General features: G+C 45.3%; 1 protein-coding gene across 1 annotated transcript in view; it reads left to right on the forward strand.

The window, feature by feature from the left end:
* The first annotated feature begins 11,405 nt into the window (after positions 1–11,405).
* LOC126095622 (facilitated trehalose transporter Tret1-2 homolog) overlaps positions 11,406–23,198 on the forward strand; it is a 57,484-nt gene continuing 45,691 nt past the window's right edge. Inside the window, exon 1 of the mRNA XM_049910388.1 lies at positions 11,406–11,577. Coding sequence (XP_049766345.1) covers positions 11,406–11,577 — 172 coding nt within the window. The remainder of the gene's footprint in view (positions 11,578–23,198) is intronic.

Below are 23,198 nucleotides of genomic sequence, written 5' to 3' on the forward strand. Positions count from 1 at the left end.
CCCAGCTTCATGGAGACGGTTGCGAATGGTCCTCGCCGATACCCCAGGAGCAACAGTGTCCCTAATTTGCTGGGAAGTGGCGGTGCGGTCCCCTACGGCACTGCGTAGGATCCTACGGTGTTGGCGTGCATCCGTGCGTCGCTGCGGTCCGGTCCCAGGTCGATGGGCACGTGCACCTTCCGCCGATCACTGGCGACAACATCGATGTACTGTGGAGACCTCACGCCCCACGTGTTGAGCAATTCGGCGGTACGTCCACCCGGCCTCCCGCATGCCCACTATACGCCCTCGCTCAAAGTCCGTCAACTGCACATACGGTTCACGTCCACACTGTCGCGGCATGCTACCAGTATTAAAGACTGCGATGGAGCTCCGTATGCCACGGCAAACTGGCTGACACTGACGGCGGCGGTGCACAAATGCTGCGCAGCTAGCGCCATTCGACGGCCAACACCGCGGTTCCTGGTGTGTCCGCTGTGCCGTGCGTGTGATCATTGCTTGTACAGCCCTCTCGCAGTGTCCGGAGCAAGTATGGTGGGTCTGACACACCGGTGTCAATGTGTTCTTTTTTCCATTTCCAGGAGTGTAGATAAGGAACAGCAGAGGGCATATAACACTACACTGGAGAACGCCAGAACTGCTTCACTCTACAGCAATTTTACTTTACACTTATGTTAATTTCACGCAAATCTGTACCAGATACTTGTGGTCCTTATTACGTGTATGTTTCCCCAGCCTGCAATTAATTTAACAATTATAGAACCTGATTTACGGGTGGTGGTTGCAGCGAAAGAAAGTTTGAAGGGGAAAATCAGACACGTGGTCGTTAAATATTCTGTTCAGCGTACTTATAGGTGTAGGTGTGTGTGTGATTTTGCTTTTTTACGGACACGGAAGTGTCTTTTGTACCCGCTGTCTACTTAGACTTTGTTTTACTATGAAACGTGCTCTTTTGAGCTCTTTTGAGTAATGGGAAGTAAACGGACTCACCATCTTTCGTCTAGACAATGAAAAGCAGTTGAGTGCACTGCGGTAGCGATAATAAATGGTAGTAATTATTCATGAACGCAGTGCCCTTCACGTTTTCTGCTGGCTTTATCAGAGGGAGAGCTTTCCGCGACGCAAAGTGGCTGTCCTCTAAAAGCTCCGACAATCCGGCCAGGCGCTACAGTGTTCGGACGACGCAACAGCCGAAGACGTCCTCCAACAGTAAGTCTCGCCACAGCTCTATCGCCACGAAGTCTCGCTTTGGCCGCAAAGTTGATGTCAGCGTTTATACTTGACCGATGTTGAGGACTGTGAGATGTGCCACATTACAGTTAGTGATTTAGTTCTCGCAAACCGGAATGTGAAAATGTTAATATAAGATTAGTAAACTGCAGGAGTATCCATGGTAAGGTCCCAGAACTAGTGTCACTTATTAAAGATAAAATTGGCCATAGAGCATTAAGGACACAAAGATGGCTGAAACCACCCCTTAATGACAAGGAAATTCAATGGCGTATTTATTGCCGTAAAGAAATCGATAATGTCTAGTGAGGTTATAACAGAATATGAACGTGAAATAATCGGATTTACAAATGCACAATGAGAGAGTCATACTCGTGCTAGAGAAAGGGATTCGTGTGGGACGAAAATTGCTTTAAGCAGATAGTAGGGTGAAGCTAATGTCTTTGACTTCCTAGTAACCAACAGACCAGTATCGTGTTGGACATCCTTTCGCCCGGCGTCGTGCAACAACTCGACGTGTCATGGACTCAACAAGTTGTTGGAAGTCCCCTGCAGAAATATTGAGCCATGTTGCCTCTACAGTCGCCCATAATTGCGAAAGTGTTGGCGATGCAAAATTTTGTGCATGAACTGACCTCTCGATTATATCCCATAAATGTTCGATGGGATTAGTGTCGTGTGATATGAGTGGCCGTATCATTCACTCAAATTGTCCAGGATGTTCTTCAAACTAATTTCGAACAACTTTGGCCAAGTGACGTGACATTGTTGCTAGAGAACATAACGTCCATGAATGCAGATGGTTTCCAAGTAGCCGAACGTAACCATTTCCAGTCAACGATCGGTTCAGTTGCACCAGAGGACGCAGTCCATTCCACGTAAACACAGCCATACCATTATTTAGCCACCACCAGCTTCCACAGAGCCTTGTTGGCGCAAGACTGCACTGGTGTTGCAGTTTGGTTCAAAATGGTTCAAATGGCTCTAACCACTATGGGACTTAACATCTGAGGTCATCAGACCCCTAGACTTAGAACTACTTAAACCTAACTACCCTAAGGACATCACACACATCCATGCCCGAGGCAGGATTCGAACCTGCGACCGTAGCAGCAGCGCGGTTCCGGACTGAAGCGAACAGAACTGGTCGGTCAAAGCGGACAGCTGTTGCAGTTTGATTTGAAACGCTACAGGCTACTGTAAGTTTACGCCCTGACAGCAGTCACCTTAACTTGCAAGACTTCCACTTGTCTATCTGACCATGCATCTGCTAAATTGATTCTGTACTTTGACAGTGGTTGTTGTTAATAGCCTGAATTGAAGGTAATCACTTTTATCACAATCTTAAATAAAACTTGAATGCTGAAATAATTTAAAGAAATGGTGGTCCTGTCATTATTGGAGTCAATTATTGATGGGAAATTAATATATCAACACTGGATTAATGTTTTATTAAAAATTATGGATAAAGTTTATTGATCATAAAAAAGGACAAATAACACAAGTAAAGCGAAAGGATAAATAAATCATCAACTGTTGGCAAAGCAGATAGATGCAAAAAATAATCAGCAGTCCACTGGTTGCCGGTTGGTTGGTAAAGACTAAGGTTTATCTGTGTTATATGTTTACTCTGGCTCAAAACGTGGATAATGCATTTCGAAGATACGTAATGCTGAATAGATTTTGATGGATTTCATCTACACAAAAGTTATACTACGTTGGTGCAGCGGAGAAGAAGTGGCGAGACTGTGATTCTGTTTGCCCTAACAAGCCGGAGCAGCAATACTATACTCCTTTCTCGATGTGTAGCGCAGTCCCATGTGATGGTCGTGGTGCACACGTCTGTACAATAGCGATGTGCGGCGTCTGTAGTTCATTAACACGTGCTCGAAATATGCTGGTCGCGGGCTGGCAATCTGTTAGACGGATCACAATTACTCTCTGATGAAGCCCTGCTATCTTGGCATATTCGAGCGTGTGACACTCCCATTCGCCGGTCATACCATGGACCAATTTGACTCGATCAAACGGCAATGTGCACAAGGAGATCAAACGTCAAGGTGGCAAACCTGATGTGAATAAGATTGTCCCCATCACAGTGATGACTGAAGTCGAAACTCTCCGTACAGCTAGAAATTCACCACAGACTCTCCAGTCAAGACCAGTGCCAGCACGAAGTCACAAAAAATGGCTCCAAGCACTATGGGACTTTACATCTGAGGTCATTAGTCCCATAGACTTTGTACAGGAAAGACACGAGGGCTCAAAGTAACATAATGATACACGTACAGAAGTGGTTCAAGATTCGACAAATGTCTAACATGAGTAATCTAGGTTGTACAGTTGGTGCTAGTTTTCTGTTTTAACAGTTGGTGTCAAAAAAACAAGTGAATAATAATAATTTACGACTCAAAACCGCTAATTGTGGGTTTCTTCTTTACTTGAATCATCTTCCCCTATACATCACAATGAAAGGAGTGATGCACTGAAATGAAATGATTGTATGGCATTGTTGGCCGGCATGTCCCATTGGGTTCAAATGGTTCTGAACCTAGAACTTAGAACTACTTAAACCTAACCAGCCTAAGGACATCATACACATCAATGCCCGAGGCAGGATTCGAACCTGCGACCGTAGCGGCAGCGCGGTTCCGGACTGAAGCGCCTAGAACCACTCGGGCTCAGAGGCCGGCTACGAAGTCACACCCAGGACGAGTGTCCAAGAGCAACCCACACATAACAAGAGTCAAGACCATAATCTCCTCCGCAGTGGTTAGACACTCGACTCGCATTCTGGAGGACAACGGTTCAATCCCGCGTCTGGCCATCCTGATTTAGGTTTTCCGTGATTTCCCTAAATCACTCCAGGCAAATGCCGGAATGGTTCCTCTGAAAGGGCACGGCCGACTTCCTTCCCCATCCTTCCCTAATACGATGAGACCGATGACCTCGCTGTCTGGTCTCCTTCCCCAAACAACCCAACCCAACCCATAATCTCCTCTCCAGACTGGAGTCTGAATCAGAAGACCAAGTTTCTCCACTCCGCCCTTTCCATCAAACCTTGGCAAACTCGAACAAAAGCTCTCAAGCAACTGGCCCCCACAAGGGTTTCCCATCAATCACAAGATTCCACGATCTCCATGTCTCCCATCTAAAAAAATGGTTCAAATGGCTCTGAGCACTATGGGACTTAACTTCTGACATCACCAGTCCTCTAGAACTTAGAACTACTTAAACCTAACTAACCTAAGGACATCACACACATCCATGCCTGAGGCCAGACTGTAGCGCCTAGAACCGCTCGGCCACTCCAGCCGGCCCTCCCATCTATCTCATCTGCACTACCCTTTGGGCATTCCTAACCAAAGTTAATAATAATATTCTTTTACCTGCTTCAGAAGCAACCAACTGCCGATTCGTAAATTCCGACACAGGGAGAAGATGACATTATGCTCCCAAATTGTTTTTCCCACGGGCACCTTAGGCAGCATCTTTTGAGTTTCCGTTTAGGCCTAAAGTGAACAACACATTTATCACAGAGATCATTATCTGGATGGGCTGAACGTTACAGCATGTCTGACTAGGGGCCTCAGCTAAACTAAGAGAAGTGCTTTTGCGTCCTTTCAGAGCTGCCATAAATGTTGCGTTCCAGCCTAAAACTCTTCCAAAGGCTTGAGGCTTCCCAGAAAAACTCTGCAAAATGAAGGACGACATCAGCTGACGGCTCCATCAATAGCGTCCAGTCCAAGGTGAACGTGGAAACTCACGAATTTTTACGGCCACCGTCCCCTTGCTCAATGGGAAATACACTCCTGGAAATTGAAATAACAACACCGTGAATTCATTGTCCCAGGAAGGGGAAACTTTATTGACACATTCCTGGGGTCAGATACATCACATGATCACACTGACAGAACCACAGGCACATAGACACAGGCAACAGAGCATGCACAATGTCGGCACTAGTACAGTGTATATCCACCTTTCGCAGCAATGCAGGCTGCTATTCTCCCATGGAGACGATCGTAGAGATGCTGGATGTAGTCCTGTGGAACGGCTTGCCATGCCATTTCCACCTGGCGCCTCAGTTGGACCAGCGTTCGTGCTGGACGTGCAGACCGCGTGAGACGACGCTTCATCCAGTCCCAAACATGCTCAATGGGGGACAGATCCGGAGATCTTGCTGGCCAGGGTAGTTGACTTACACCTTCTAGAGCACGTTGGGTGGCACGGGATACATGCGGACGTGCATTCTCCTGTTGGAACAGCAAGTTCCCTTGCCGGTCTAGGAATGGTAGAACGATGGGTTCGATGACGGTTTGGATGTACCGTGCACTATTCAGTGTCCCCTCGACGATCACCAGTGGTGTACGGCCAGTGTAGGAGTCGCTCCCCACACCATGATGCCGGGTGTTGGCCCTGTGTGCCTCGGTCGTATGCAGTCCTGATTGTGGCGCTCACCTGCACGGCGCCAAACACGCATACGACCATCATTGGCACCAAGGCAGAAGCGACTCTCATCGCTGAAGACGACACGTCTCCATTCGTCCCTCCATTCACGCCTGTCGCGACACCACTGGAGGCGGGCTGCACGATGTTGGGGCGTGAGCGGAAGATGGCCTAATGGTGTGCGGGACCGTAGCCCAGCTTCATGGAGACGGTTGCGAATGGTCCTCGCCGATACCCCAGAAGCAACAGTGTCCCTAATTTGCTGGGAAGTGGCGGTGCGGTCCCCTACGGCACTGCGTAGGATCCTACGGTCTTTGCGTGCATCCGTGCGTCGCTGCGGTCCGGTCCCAGGTCGACGGGCACGTGCACCTTCCGCCGACCACTGGCGACAACATCGATGTACTGTGGAGACCTCACGCCCCACGTGTTGAGCAATTCGGCGGTACGTCCACCCGGCCTCCCGCATGCCCACCATACGCCCTCGCTCAAAGTCCGTCAACTGCACATACGGTTCACGTCCACGATGTCGCGGCATGCTACCAGTGTTAAAGACTGCGATGGAGCTCCGTATGCCACGGAAAACTGGCTGACATTGACGGCGGCGGTGCACAAATGCTGCGCAGCTAGCGCCATTCGACGGCCAACACCGCGGTTCCTGGTGTGTCCGCTGTGCCGTGCGTGTGATAATTGCTTGTACAGCCCTCTCGCAGTGTCCGGAGCAAGTATGGTGGGTCTGACACACCGGTGTCAATGTGTTCTTTTTTCCATTTCCAGGAGTGTATTTAAATGCACTTACTTGGCTAAACCCCCCCATGAACCATAAACCTTTCCGTTGGTGGGGAGGCTTGTGTGCCTCAGCGATACAGATAGCAGTACCGTAGGTGCAACCACAACGGAGGCCAGACAAACGTGTGGTTCCTGAAGAGGGGCAGCAGCCTTTTCAGTGGTTGCAGGGGCAACAGTCTGGATGATTCACTGATCTGGTCTTGTAACACTAACCAAAACGGCCTTGCTGTGGTGGTACTGCGAACGGCTGAAAGTAGGGGAAACTACAGCCGTAACTTTTCTTGAGGGCATGCAGCTTTACTGTATGGTTGAATGATGATGGCATCCTCTTGGGTAAAATATTCCGGAGGTAAAATAGTCCCCCATTCGGATATCCGGGCGGGGACTACTCAAGAGGACGTCGTTATCAGGAGAAAGAAAACTGGCGTTCTACGGATCGGAGCGTGGAATGTCAGATCCTTTAATCGGGCAGGTAGGTTAGAAAATTAAAAAGGGAAATGGGTGGTTAAAGTTAGATATAGTGGGAATAAGCGAAATTCGGTGGCAGGAGAAACAAGACTTTTGGTCAGGTGAACAGAGGGATATAAATGCAAAATCAAATAGGGGCAATGCAGGAGTAGGTTTAATAATGAATAAAAAAATAGGAGTACGGGTAAGCTACTACAAACAGCATAGTGAACGCATTTCTGTGGCCAAGATAGACACGAAGCCCACGCCTACTATAGTAGTACAAGTTTATATACCAACTAGCTCTGCAGATGACGAAGAAATTCAAGAAATGTATGATGAGATAAAAGAAATTATTCAGATAGTAAAGGGAGACGAAAATTTAATAGTCATAGGTGACTGGAATTCGATAGTAGGAAAAGGAAGAGAAGGAAACGTAGTAGGTGAATATGGATTGGGGGGAAGAAATGAAAGAGGAAGCCGCCTGGTTGAATTTTGCACAAAGCATAACTTAATCGTGGCTAACACTTCGTTCAAGAATCATAAAAGAAGATTGTATACATGGAAGAAGATTGGAGATACTGACAGGTTTCAGATAGATTATATAATGGTAAGACAGAGATTTAGGAACCAGGTTTTAAATTGTAAGACATTTCCAGCGGCAGATGTGGACTCTGACCACAGTCTATTGGTTATGAACTGTAGATTAAAAATGAAGAAACTGCAAAAAGGTGGGAATTTAAGGAGATGGGACCTGGATAAACTGACTAAACCAGAGGTTGTCGACAGTTTCACAGAAAGCATTAGGGAACGAATGACAACAATGGGGGAAAGAAATACAGTAGAAGAAGAATGGGTAGCTTTGAGAGATGAAGTAGTGAAGAGAGCACAGGGTCAAATAGGTAAAAAGACGAGGGCTAGTAGAAATCCTTGGTTGACAGAAGAAATATTGAATTTAATTGATGAAAGGAGAAAATATAAAAATGCAGTAAATGAAGCAGGCAAAAAGGAATACAAACGTCTCAAAAATGAGATCGACAGGAAGTGCAAAATGGCTAAGCAGGGATGGCTAGAGGACAAATGAAAGGATGTAGAGGCTTATCTCACTAGAGGTACGATAGATGCCGGCCACGGTGGCCATGCCGTTCTAGGCGCTGCAGTCCGGAACCGCGGGACTGCTACGGTCGCAGGTTCGAATCCTGCTTCGGGCATGGATGTTTGTGATGTCCTTAGGTTAGTTAGGTTTAAGTAGTTATAAGTTCTAGGGGACTGATGACCTAAGATGTTAAATCCCACAGTGCTCAGAGGCATTTGAACCATTTTTTGGTAAGATAGATACTGCCTACAGGAAAATTAAAGAGACCTTTGGAGAAAAGAGAACCATTTGTATGAATATCAAGGGGTCAGATGGGAACCCAGTTCTAAGCAAAGAAGGGAAAGCAAAAATGTGGAAGGAGTATATAGAGTGTCTGTACTAGGGCGATGTACCTCAGGGCAATATTATGGAAATGGAAGAGGATGTAGATGAAGATGAAATGGGAGATATGATACTGCGTGAAGAGTCTGACGGAGCACTGAAAGACCTAAGTCGAAACAAGGCCCCGAGAGTAGACAACATTCCATTAGAACTACTGACAGTCTTGGGAGAGCCAGTCCTGACAAAACTCTACCATCTGGTGAGCAAAATGTATGAGACAGGCGAAATATCCTCAGACTTCAAGAAGAATATAATAATTCTAATCTCAAAGAAAGCAGGTGTTGACAGACGTGAAAATTACCGAAATATCAGTTTAATAAGTCATGGCTGCAAAATACTAACGCGAATTATTTACAGACGAATGGAAAAGCTGGTAGAAGCCGACTTCGGGGATGATTAGTTTGGATTCCGTAGAAATATTGGAACACGTGAGGCAATACTGACCCTACGACTTTTGTTAGAAGATAGATTAAGAAAAGGAAACCTACGTTTATAGCATTTGTAGACTTAGAGAAAGCTTTTGACAATGTTGACGGGAATAATCTCTTTCAAATTCTGAAGGTGGCAGGGGTCAAATACAGGGAGCGAAAGGCTATTTACAATTTGTACAGAAACCAGATGGCGGTTATAAGAGTCGAGGGGCATGAAAGGGAAGCAGTGGTTGGGAAGGGAGTGAGACAGGGTTGTAGCCTCTCCCCAATGTTATTCAATTTGTATATTGAGCAATCAGTAAAGGAAACAAAAGAAAAGTTCGGAGTAGGTATTAAAATCCATGGAGAAGAAATAAAAACTTTGAGGTTCGCCGATGACATTGTAATTCTGTCAGAGACAGCAAAAGACTTGCAAGAGCAGTTGAACGGAATGCACAGTGTCTTGAAAGAAGCATATAAGATGAACATCAACAAAAGCAAAACGAGGATAATGGAATGTAGTAGAATTAAATCGGGTGATGCTGAGGGAATTAGATTAGGAAGGAGTTTTGCTATTTGGGGAGCAAAATAACTGATAATGGGCGAAGTAGAGAGGATATAAAATGCCGCCTGGCAATGGCAAGGAAAGCGTACCTGAAGAAAATAAATTTGTTAACATCAAGTGTAGATTTAAGTGTCAGAAAGTCGTATCTGAAAGTATTTGTAAGGAGTGTAGCCATGTATGCAAGTGAAACATGAACGTAAAATAGTTTGGACAAGAAGAGAATAGAAGCTTTCGAAATGCGGTGCTACAGAAAAAATGCTGAAGATTAGATGGGTAGATCACATAACTAATGACGAGGTATTGAATAGAATTGGGGAGAAGAGGAGTTTGTGGCACAACTTGACTAGAAGAAGGGATCGGTTGGTAGGACATGTTCTAAGGCATCAAGGGATCACCAATTTAGTACTGGAGTGCAGTGTGGAGGGTAAAAATCGTAGAGGGAGACCTAGATATGAATACACTAAGCAGATTCAGAAGGATGTAGGCTGCAGTACGTACTGGAGATGAAGCAGCTTGCACAGGATAGAGTAGCATCGAGAGCTGCATCAAACCAGTCTCAGGTCTGAAGACCACATCAACAACAACTTGGCTGATGGTAGATTGTCCTGTTTTAATATTGGACAGCCTACGTCTTGTACTGATGACATCAGTATCGAAGGGTTGGAGGTGAAAAAGAAGTTAGCCCATAATACCGAGGCTTTATTCATCCAGTACTTGGGAAAGAGAGCATTTAGCGACTTGCAACAAACTTTACACATTATTCCAAACCTATACGAAACGCTCTCTTGCTGACAACCCCCGCAAAATGATGAAAGGAAGAGTGTTCATCACTCAATACATTTTCTCTGTTCGTGCAGTAAAACTGCCGCATCAGGCATGACGTTTTAATTTGTTGCTTCTGTTCTGCGGACTCTATTCGCGACACGTGTTGTAGACAGTATTCGGATATACCACCGAATGTACGTGCAAAATTATATCATTGTATGACACACAGTTGAGGATATATGACGTCATAAACAATAAGATGAGTGAAAAACTGCCGCATCATGCATGAGTTTTAATTTATTACTTCTTTTATACTAACTCTATTCGAAATACATTTCTCAGACAGTATCCACGTATGTCATGGAATATACATACAAAATTACATCATTGTACAACTCATAGTTGAGAAGATTAGACCATAATCATTGAGGTGCGTGAAAACGAAAGTACGCAGCCAAATTTACCAGACATACAGGTGAAATACACGTACAAATATATGTGAAATTGTTAAATATATGTGTAAGATATGTAACATGAGCGTTTAGGGGTGAAGCTGCGGATAAAAAGCGTCTTCTAAACCTCTGGGATGAGTGCAGATAAACTCGGTACATGCGTTACTTTGTATCTGGAAAAAATACTGTGTGTGTAAGAACCATGAAACTCCTACTGCAGTGGAGGTGATGGGCAGAGAAGGGTCGGGGAGATGACAGAGAGGAGGAAGCAGAAGATGGACGTAAAAGAGGGAGAAGAGGAGGTGGACAGAGAGAGATGGAGTAGCAGCTGGAAAGAGAGAGAGGGTAAGGTGGAGGGGAGAGATAAGGAGAGAAGGAGATGGGCAGAGAAAGGGAAGGGAAGGAGGCAGACATAGAAAAGGATGAGGAGGAAATGAACAGAGAGAGGAGGAGGAGGAGGAGATGAGCAGAGAGGAGGAGGATATGGAAGGAAAGAGGGGGAGGTGGAGACTGGCAGAGAGTGCGGGACAAGGAGACAGACAGATGAGGAGATGGACAGAGAGAGAGGCAGCAGGGGATAGGCAGAGAGAGAAGCAAGAGATGGACAGATAGTAGCAGATGGAGGAGGTGGATAATGAGAGGGAGCGGAGGAGATGGATAGAGAGAGAGGGGAGTATAAGACGGACGGAGGTAGCTGGAAGAGAAAATGGACTGTGGAGATTGATAGAGAGAGAGGGAAAGACTAGATAGACTAACAGAAGATGGGATAAATACATACATAGGCAGTGCCAATAGCTCAGATTGTATAACTATAATAAGTTTTGATGAGGAATTGCCAGAGCAATAAATGCAGAGAGTATAACACGTGTTTCGCGCTCTCAGTGGTGTTCAGAACTGGCAGCACCGAGAAGCCGCCGAAGCAGCCGGAGACTCTAGAGGGCGATGACGCAGCGGTGTGGTGTCGCTGTCCTCTCCAGACTGTGGCCGCCATCACAGGTACCGTACCGCGCAAAGCTTGTGTGCTTGTGTGGTGGAGGAAACTTTGTGTATGAGTGACACTGCCCCCCCCCCCCCACACACACACACACAAAAAATCACTTTCCTGTTCCAGTCGCGAATGATTTGCAGGAAGAACGATTGTCTGTAACCTCCCAATTGAGCTCGAGTCTCTCTTATTTTACCTTCTTGACCTTCCCGCGAGATGTACGTGGAAGGAAGCAACATAATGGCTGACACTTCTTGTAAAGTACCCTCTCGGAACTTCAACTGTAAATCACGTAGTGGTGAAGAACTCCCCTCTTGCAGAAGCCGACATAGGAATTGGCTGAGCATTTCTGCAACACTTTCGTGCTTCCTATATTGAACTGTAGCAAAACGCGCTGCAGTTCTTTGGGTCTTCTCTATGTTTTCAGTCAGTTACGTCTGGTGCGGATCCCAGACTGGCGAGCAATACTGATGCATTGCTATCTCCGTTGTGTATGGACTACACACCCTGAGGATTCTTCCAGCGAATCTCAGTCTGCCATGTATCATAGCCGCGATTGTTGTCATTTGGTGGCTGTACTTCAAATTGCTCCGAAAGCATATTTCAACATATCTTACGAATGTGACTGCTTCAAGTGATCGTTCTGCAATATTGTAATTGTACACTACTGGCCATTAAAATTGCTACACCAAAAAGAAATGCAAATGATAAACGGGTATTCATTGGACAAATATACTGTACTAGAACTGACATGTGATTACATTTTCACGCAATTTGGGTGCATAGATCCTGAGAAATCACTACCCAGAACAACCACCTCTGGCCGTAATAACGGCCTTGATACGCCTAGGCATTCAGTCAAACAGAGCTTGGATGGCGTGTACAGGTACAGCTGCCCATGCAGTTTCAACACGATACCACAGTTCATCAAGAGTAGTGTCTGGCGTATTGTGACGATCCAGTTGTTCGGCCACCATTGACCAGACGTTTTCAATTGGTGAGAGATCTGGAGAAAGTGCTGGCCAGGGCAGCAGTCGAACATTTTCTGTATCCAGAAAGGCCCGTATAGGACCTACAACATTCGGTCGTGCATTATCCTGCTGAAATGTAGGGTTTTGCAGGGATCGAATGAAGGGTAGAGCCACGGGTCGTAACACATCTGCAATGTAATGTCCACTGTTCGAAGTGCCGTCATTGCGAACAAGCGGTGACCTTGACGTGTAACCAATGGCACCCCACACCATCACGCCGGGTGATACGCCAGTATGACGATGACGAATACACACGCTTCCAATGTGTGTTCACCGCGATGTCGTCAAACACGGATGCGACCACCATGATGCTGTAAACATCCGAAAAAATGACGTTTTGCGATTCGCGTACCTAGGTTCGTCGTTGAGTACACCATCGCAGGCGCTCCTGTCTGTGATACAGCATCAAGGGTAACCGCAGCCATGGTCTCTGAGCTGATAGTCCATGCTGCTGCAAACGTCGTCGAACTGTTCGTGCAGATGGTTGTTGTCTTGCAAACGTCCCCATCTGTTGACTCAGTGATCGAGACGTGGCTGCACGATCCGTTACAGCCATGCGGATAAGATGCCTGTCATCTCGACTGCTAGTGATACGAGGCCGTTGGGATCCAGCACGGCGTTCCGTATTACCCTCCTGAACCCACTGACTCTATATTCTGCTAACAGTCATTGGATCTCGACCCACGCAGTTGGAGTGATATGGGACCGTTGGTACATCTAGATACGACTCTGACAGGTGACACGCTCGTAAGCATCCTGTTTGATCACCTGCATCCATTCGTGTCCATTGTGCATTCCGATGGACGTGGGCAATTCCAGCAGGACAATGCGACACAACACACATCCAGAATTGTTACAGCGTTGCACCAGGAACACTCTTCTCAGCTTAAACTCTTCCGCTGGCCACCAAACTCACCAGACATGAACCTTATTGAGCATATATGGGATGCATTGCAAAGTGCTGTTCAGAAGAGATCTCCACCCCGTCGTACTCTTATGGAGTCAGTTCCCTCCAGTAGTACTTCACACATTAGTCGAGTCCGCGCCACGTCGTGTTGCGGCACTTTTGCGTGCTCGCGACGGCCCTACACGATATTAGGCAGGTATACCAGCTTCTTTGGCTCTTCAGTGTATCTATACGGTCGTTCCAATTTCAGTTGTTCGTAATTGTAACTCCTAGGTATTTAGTTGAAGTGACGGCCTTCATGTTTATGTGATTTATCATGTAACCGAAATCTAATGGATTCCTTTTAGTACTCATATGGAGGACCTGCCACCGTTCATTACTTATGGTCAATCACCACTTCTCGCACCATATAGATATCTTGTCTAAATCATATTGCAATGGTTTTTAATCTTCTGATGACTTTACTAGACAGTAAATGACAGAGTCATCTACAAACATGCTCAGATCGTCAAACAAGTCGCTTACGCAGATTAAGATCAGCAGAGGTCCTATAAGACTTCGTTGCTGAACTCCAGCGGTCCCGTTTTACTCGATGAGTTTCCGTCAGTTAATACGAAATGGTATTTTCCCGACAGGAAATCAAGAATCCAGTCACACAACTGACACGATAGTTCGCAGCCGCGCAGCTTGGTTATAAACCGTTTGAGCATTCGGCTCCGGAAGCCCATATCGCCTTATTGAATTGTAGGAATGTGGTATACTTGGTACTGAATTATTGTCCCTTATTTCACCAATTGTGACCTAAACAGAAGTGCCTATGCCACTTTCTCCCACGAATCCTTCCTTGTCTCCTTGATGAAGAGCCACTAAGAACCAGAACGGTTAAGTGGTACTAACACGGTGGCTGTCCACCACATAATGTCATGCATGCACGTCATATCGTGACCCGAAGGTGCCCTGCCAGATGGATTAGTCGTGGAGAAACAATAGACTGCCTTGTTCTGTCTCCTTATTTAACTCTTCTGCAATTTTTTGTTTGAGGATGCTTAAAAGACGTTGTGTATTGTAATATTTCTACAACTCCAAAGAACATGTCGGAACATAATGTACTCGCTTGTAATTCGCTTCACCAGGCATCACTGGAAGCACAGATAAATTCTTTCATCCAACACGTATGTTAGCGTATCACACAAATACTTAACTGAAGACGGTTTACTAAATGGTCGGTGCGCATTTTCCTTTTTGTTTCCCTTTGCTTACACCCATTCCGGCAAGTGGATATTGGTTGGTTGATTTGAGACAGGGGACCAAACAATGAGGTCATCGATCCCATGGAATTAGGGAAGGACAGGGAAGGAGGTCGGCCGTGCCCTTTCAAAGGAACCATTCCAGCATTTGCCTGAATCAGCTTAGGGAAATCACGGAGAACTTAAATCAGGAGGTCTGGACACGGGTTTGAACCGGCGTCCTCCCGAATGCAATTCCAGTGTGCTAGCCACTTCGTTAGGTGCAAGTGTGCTAGCACAGGGTGTAATAAATCCTAACATATCGAAAACGAATGTGATGAATAAAGGGGAAATAATGTTGCACTTTAATTTCCCTAACCTGACGAAAAATATAAAAGAAGAATATTTATTGGTAATCTTAAAATATTACTTCGAAAGTCCTTTAAGTTGCTTACAAAGTTCATGTAACTTGTATTACGCAACACTGTTAAGAGAATGATGTCCATTTCACGTAATAGTACTCGTAGTTAAAGTCGAATGACCCACAATAATTACTGTTTTCTAGCTTCGTCAGAGTGTGACAATGACTATTCTCTTCAACAGCAGATTAAACACGAGAACATGAGCTATCTTATTTGCAGGGCAAATGTGGTTTCTGCATGTATGGCTGCTGATGACCTAGCATACATTTATAAGTAGCTGAAAATACTAAGAAAACTAAGCTGCGTTGTTGTTTAACATAAGTAGTGGAACAAGGCTGACATCACTCCGCTCTGCATTGTAGCCAAATATATTCAAGATGGCGGCAATGACGTCATCTAAGATGGCGGCGTGTAGACTTGGCAACAGCGCATGATATCATTCAAGGTGGCGGATTTTGGAGGAAAATGGGTCAATTGGGCAATGTCCACTAACCTAGCACCCATAAAAATGGGGGGAAATTTTAATTTTGGCGGTAAAATAGGTCAGTTGAGCTACGCACACTAACCTAACCCTCCAGAAGAAATTGGCGCAAATTGCAAATTCCAACAGGATAATTCCTGCAAAACCATACTTGTATTTATTACTATTCATTATCATTTATTACCTTTTATTATCATTCATTATCACATATTATTATTTATTATTATTCATTATCATTTATTATCATTCATGATCATTCATTAACATTTATTATTACTATTATTATTATTTATACAATGCACATGTGTTCGTTATCAGATCTGGAGTCCAACTGTGTTAGTTCATACCCCTGCCACCAGAGAGCACCACTGTGCCATCATTCAAGATGGCGAATTTTGGAAGGAAGAAAGCCAATTGGACTACCTCCACTAACCTAACCGCCGGAAAATTGGCGCGAAATTTTAATTTTGTCGGGAAAATAGGTCAATTGTGCTATGTCCTATAACTTAACCCTCCAGAAAAAATTTGCGCCAAATTCAAATTCCATCAAGATAATGGCTGCAAAAGCTGTACGTCTTTATTATTATTCATTATCATTTATTATTATTTATTATTTATTATTATTGGCCTACCTCCACTAGAAAATTGCGCTAAATTCGAATTTCAACACAATAATGTCTCAGCAACTGTACTTCTACTTATTATTATTATTTATTATTTATTAAAAATGTCTGATTTCGGTGGGAAGAAAGCCATTTGCATTAGATGCATAACAAAAAATCTGTCACAAGTTCAAATTCCAACACCATAATCGATCACACGTACGAAATAGTCCACATCCTACGAACTTTGACTGTCACTTATCATTTTTCACTGCTAACCTATCAAAATCACGTCAAATAATAAACTGCACTTGTACTAACGTAATTCACATCCTCTGATTTTGCAAGGAAATAGGACAGAAGTCTTTATTTCGAGCAGTACAGTCATCACTTTTTCTCCAACAGATTTAGTACACATCTTAGAGATCGCAGTCCAGTCGCCACAGGTCCCCCAGTCCAACTGAATTAGTTCATATGGTCGCCGCCGACCCGCACTGGTCCGCGTGCTACCAGCAAGCGAGCTGTCGCCTTATGTGGCGGCCGTCGGCTGCGATACGTGCACCCTGCCGGTCCAGCAGCTGCTCACATCACAGCCAACTGGCGCCGACTCACTTCGCAGGCCCGTGCTGGTCTAGTGATGTAAACACGTTTTTGTGGACAGTGGAGTCTGCCCCCACCGAACAGTTGGCGCCAAAGCTGTTCGCTGCACAAGTTGGAACCTGCCGACTTCACAACGCCCTGCCACACGTTTGGCGCCAAAGACTGCTCGAGAGTGGAATCCGCCATGACGTCACAACAGATGGTCCAGCACATGTGCTCGCCACGACGTCCCTCGCTAAGTTAATTGATCACCCGACTCTCATTATTTAATCCACATTCTGCACATACCTAATTCAAGATCGTCGAGAAAACACACGTCCGTACACGTGAGCCATCGCGCGCGCCCAGCTTAGTACCTCCACAAGTGAATGTAACAAAGTTCGCGTGACTACCTAATTAAACTGATCAGTTAATTAACCTCTCTGATGCGGAAACGTGCCACGTCCACCTAGACTTGGAATCAATATTCGCGCCGGCCAGTGTGGTCGAGCGGTTCTAGGCGCTTCAGTCCGGAACCGCGCGACTGCTACGGTCACAGGTTCGAATCCTGCCTTGGGCATGGATGTGTGTGATGTCCTTAGGTTAGTTAGGTTTAAGTAGTTCTAAGTTCTAGGGGACTGATGACCTCAGATGTTAAGTCCCATAGTACTCAGAGCCATTTGAACCATTTTTTTTTCAATTTTCGCCAGTGCCACGCCCAGCTGGACTTGGAATGAAATACCGACCACCACGTCCCTTTACCAACCCATGATCGTTGGCTAACATGTACTAATGTGTACTGCCGTTTACTATGGTCAGTTCGTGTATCGCTACCAACAAAAGAAAATTGTGGCAAACAAAGTCACTAACCTAAGTCACCTGTGATGACTCTAAATCGTCGGCTTTGCCTCTCTCAAGCACCAAGAGCGCGAGACCGTCCACGTCACAGCCTGGACTCGCGTCGGACATACTCCTCTGTAAATGTTCGAACTAAACTATGACCTGAATACTGTTGTTCAATCCACACGGTCCAGGACATAGCCAGAGCACACGCCCAGTACCTAAGCAGAGAACATCGCCCCCCCCCCCCCCCCCCTGTAGTTAACCGCTGAGAGACGGAGATGTGCTGCAATCCCATCCCTCGCGCGCTCGTAGCTACTTGCCTCCGCAATTCGATCTAACAAAACTTCCAAGTAGAAAAAAAAGAACCAACTCGACCTCTCTCACATTCTATATCGTCCCACAAATACTTAACGAAAATTTTACTTAGGCATCGAGTATGTCTATCACTCTCATAAAAAAAAAAAAACATTGCCCAGATGTACCTGGGGTCATGTTGCAGAGTCAGCAGACACGCAAACAGCTCCTAATTTCAGTGCACAATATCAAACTGCTCCTAAACAATACAGTACACATAACTGTACACACTCTCAGTACTCGTAATCTGTCCAAATAACGCATAGCAAAATAACTCAACAGACGCGCGCAATCAACCTTTCCCACACTAAGTCACGCATGACAGCTCTCAGTTCACTCAAAGGTATCTGTTCGACTCCCCTCAAACATGACTTGATGACAGCCGCATTCACACCTAACACCGGAGAAATTCGTATCACCTAGACGCCAAACATGACTATCCAAGCCAGGCCGCGCGCGTCGTTGTCACCGTAATAACTCAGTGCGGTCCAACACACGGGTTAAGGCCGTATTCCATTGCATGCCGGCCTATTTGCGACACATCTCCTCCACCTTCAGGTCTGTTGTCAGAATAGCCGAGAACGAGTTCACACACACCGTCCACACACATCCCAGCGCTTCCCTCCCCTCACAATTTAAAACGATCATCTGACTACGTAAAAAAATAAGAGCACAGTCAACGTCATCGAAATTGTATAGTGCTCCAAGAAATAGTTAACGCTCGCTTTCGTGTTTTCTCAGCTTATGTGTAAATTCAAATTCTTACTCTAACAGATCTTGTTCACGAAACTATACTGAATGTGCTCTTAACCTCCTACCCCTCTAGCTCTCAACATACGCAAATGTTCTCAACCCTCCTATATCCCAGCACAACCGATTAATGATTCTTATTCCTTCTTATCGAATTTACCGGCCTAATTTTCTAAGGCACCGTTATCGAAGTACGATCTTGCTTTTCTATCTGAGGCTTTCTGTGCTTACTTTTACAAAGATCGCTAAATTATCTCCACAGCCCCCTCAATCTACACACACACACACACACACACACACACACACACACACGGTCATCGTCTCTACTCATCCCATAACATAACATAAGCAGTAGCGGTAATCAGCCCTTCTACATCAGACGACAGAAGTCCCTCTCAGAACTGTTCCACAAATTCGGCGATCGCTTTCCCTCAAAACAAATGCTTTACTGTCTCTTCTTCCTTGCCTGCTCGCTTTTTCTACAAACATCTCCAGACTCATAGACTACAAGAACACGCCAAAATTTTTCGAAGTACAGCATATTGTAAGCCACTGAGTAACTAGAAACAAACAGACCAAAATACGATATTCGCACTCTCGAATACCGAAGTCGTTGATATCATTATACTTACAGTTACATGTTACGATCGTGGTCTCAATTGATTGGCATTCGACAATGAGATAAGTATCGGAAATACACTCTCTTGACCGCTGTTACTCTGGAAATATCTCTACCGTCCTTACGACTTCCTCTCTACTCATCACATAACATAAACAACAGTAACTTTACAATGCAATATATACAAACGCTACACAATGTAAACCACAGTAACTTTAAAATACAGTATATACACATTTGACACAAAACAGTGCACTTATCCAGTACATCTCTAGTGCATGCGAAAACAATATCCTATCCCTACAGCTTCTACAGGGTGTTTCAAAAATGACCGGTATATTTGAAACGGCAATAAAAACTAAACGAGCAGCGATAGAAATACACCGTTTGTTGCAATATGCTTGGGACAACAGTACATTTTCAGGCAGACAAACTTTCGAAATTACAGTAGTTACAACTTTCGACAACAGATGGCGCTGCGGTCTGGGAAACTCTATAGTACGATATTTTCCACATATCCACCATGCGTAGCAATAATATGGCGTAGTCTCTGAATGAAATTACCCGAAACCTTTGACAACGTGTCTGGCGGAATGGCTTCACATGCAGATGAGATGTACCGCTTCAGCTGTTCAATTGTTTCTGGATTCTGGCGGTACACTTGGTCTTTCAAGTGTCCCCACAGAAAGAAGTCACAGGGGTTCATGTCTGGCGAATAGGGAGGCCAATCCACGCCGCCTCCTGTATGTTTCGGATAGCCCAAAGCAATCACACGATCATCGAAATATTCATTCAGGAAATTAAAGACGTCGGCCGTGCGATGTGGCCGGGCACCATCTTGCATAAACCACGAGGTGTTCGCAGTGTCGTCTAAGGCAGTTTGTACCGCCACAAATTCACGAAGAATGTCCAGACAGCGTGATGCAGTAATCGTTTCGGATCTGAAAAATGGGCCAATGATTCCTTTGGAAGAAATGGCGGCCCAGACCAGTACTTTTTGAGGATGCAGGGACGATGGGACTGCAACATGGGGCTTTTCGGTTCCCCATATGCGCCAGTTCTGTTTATTGACGAAGCCGTCCAGGTAAAAATAAGCTTCGTCAGTAAACCAAATGCTGCCCACATGCATATCGCCGTCATCAATCCTGTGCAATATATCGTTAGCGAATGTCTCTCGTGCAGCAATGGTAGCGGCGCTGAGGGGTTGCCGCGTTTGAATTTTGTATGGATAGAGGTGTAAACTTTGGCGCACGAGACGATACGTGGACGTTGGCGTCATTTGGACCGCAGCTGCAACACGGCGAACGGAAACCCGAGGCCGTTGTTGGATCACCTGCTGCACTAGCTGCGCGTTGCCCTCTGTGGTTGCCGTACGCGGTCGCCCTACCTTTCCAGCACGTTCATCCGTCACGTTCCCAGTCCGTTGAAATTTTTCAAACAGATCCTTTATTGTATCGCTTTTCGGTCCTTTGGTTATGTTGTGGCGTAGCAAGACAGTCACGCCACTCGGAAGTAGCCAAAAGGCACGCGTTAAGCTCACGCAGATGGGCGTGAGGTCTGAAACAGGATACGTAATGAATGCTATAAAGAAAAGTACGTAGCTCCAGGAATACTTAACTTTAATCCATCATTTCTATACAGCATTCTTGATGATACAAGTGAGACTCTCTCTAGAAATGGTTAATGGCGCTTTGCTAGATCGTAGCCATGGACTTAGCTGAAAGCTATTCTAACTGTATCTCGGCAAATGAGAGAAAGGCTTCGTCAGTGTAGTCGCTAGCAAAGTCGTCGTACAACTGGGACGAGTCCTAGTACGTCTCTCTAGACCTGCCGTGTGGTGGCGCTCGGTCTGCAATTACTGACAGTGGCGACACGCGGGTCTGACATGTACTAATGGACCGCGGCCGATTTAAAGCTACCACCTAGCAAGTGTGGTGTCTGGTGGTGACACCACAGGTTACATTAAACCTCCGTTGAAAACTTCGTCTTGTTGCAACAACACTGTGTTCTAGGCGGTGGAATTCCAACACCAGAAAAATCCTCTGTTCTAAGGAATAAACCATGTTGTCTACAGCACACTTGCACGTTGTGAACAGCACACGCTTACAGCAGAAAGACGACGTACAGAATGGCGCACCCACAGACTGCGTTGTCTTCTATATCGTTCACATCACTTGCAGCGCCATCTGTTGTTGAAAATTGTAACTACTGTAATTTCGAAAGTTTGTCCGCCTGAAAATGTACTGTTGTCCCAAGCATATTGCAACAAACGGTGTATTTCTATCGCTGCTCGTTTAGTTTTTATTGCCGTTTCAAATATACCGGTCATTTTTGAAACACCCTGTATGTACCGCAATGCTCTCCAACCCTAGGAAAGCACCGCCAACCTGCTCTTCCTCTCTACAGACTTGACACTCAGAGCTAATCTTCCCTCTTACATCAGCGAACCTATGTCAACCTCAGAACTCTTTTTTCAAATTCGGTTTCGCCTCCCGTCAGCACAAACACCTTACTGTCTTTCCTTCCTTGTCTGTTCGCTTTTCTACAAATATCCTCAGACTCATAGACTGCAAGAACACATGTACTTTCTCCATAATATTACTCCATTTTAGCTGTACTTCTCAATATCATACACTAGGCTACACCCTACCGATCACTAGTGCATCATAATTCCCAAGATATAGACTTCAAATTAATTCTCTACAAACGCCGAACTTTATCTATGAGCAGCATGCTGCAAACCACTGACTAACTAGAAACAAACATACGGAAAATGATATTTTTACTCTCGAATACCGTTCTCAATCATGTAACATATTCGAGATCTTCGCTAAAATTTACATGTCAACTAAGGTCTGTCCCAGGTCTAGAGAACAGACAAACGTGTATCCAATACACCAGAATCGATCTTCACTCAACTAAATAAAGGCAGCAAATGTGCAGAAGTAGTCAACCGAACATTCTACATCCCATCGAATAACACTCCAACCCAAATCGATCATCTTCTCAAATTCTGACTTGATCACCAAAGCCGCCCAACACATACTTTTACTTCGCTATTCGGTCATTTAGAGGACAGCAAAGTTAACACTTACAGATCGCTACACTCCAACAGGTCTCTGTATTCGGACAGCTTTTCCAGTTATTTATGATCATCTATTAATATTTATTATCAATTATTATTTATATCATGCGCGTGTGTTCGCCACGAGATCCGGAGTCCAACTGGGTTAGTGCACATCGCCACCAGCAGAGGGCATCATTCAAGATGTCCGATTTTGGTGGGAAGTTTCAATTTTGGCGGAAGGTCGTACATTTCGTTTACCTATCAAAAATGGCTCCAAGTTCAACTATGTTTAGCTTCTATCACAACCACCAGAGCCCTCTGTCATCACGTCAGTTGATTACGCAATTACCGTTATTCAAGATGGGATGTGGCAAAACGATGACATCGAAGCGAGTGGAATCAGGAAGGTAGTCAATTTTTTCCCGTTGAGTTCGTATTTTAGTGGTTCAAATGGCTCTGAGCACTATCGTACTTAACATCTGATGTCATCAGTCCCCTAGAACTTAGAACTACTTATACCTAACTAACCTAAGGACATCACACACATCCATGCCCGAGGCAGGATTCGAACCTGCGACCGTAGCAGTCGCGCGGTTCCCGACTGAAGCTCCTAGAACCGCATGGCCACCGTGGCCGGCGTATTATAGTGTATGTCTATTGAGGCAGCAGTGGTACACGCGAGTTGACTACTGTATTTGATGCTTTTCAGGATGACAGAGAATCATTCACGTCTAAACTTACTCGCATATGT

The sequence above is a fragment of the Schistocerca cancellata genome, chromosome 8 (genome assembly GCF_023864275.1).
Source record: "Schistocerca cancellata isolate TAMUIC-IGC-003103 chromosome 8, iqSchCanc2.1, whole genome shotgun sequence".
Taxonomy (NCBI): domain Eukaryota; kingdom Metazoa; phylum Arthropoda; class Insecta; order Orthoptera; family Acrididae; genus Schistocerca; species Schistocerca cancellata.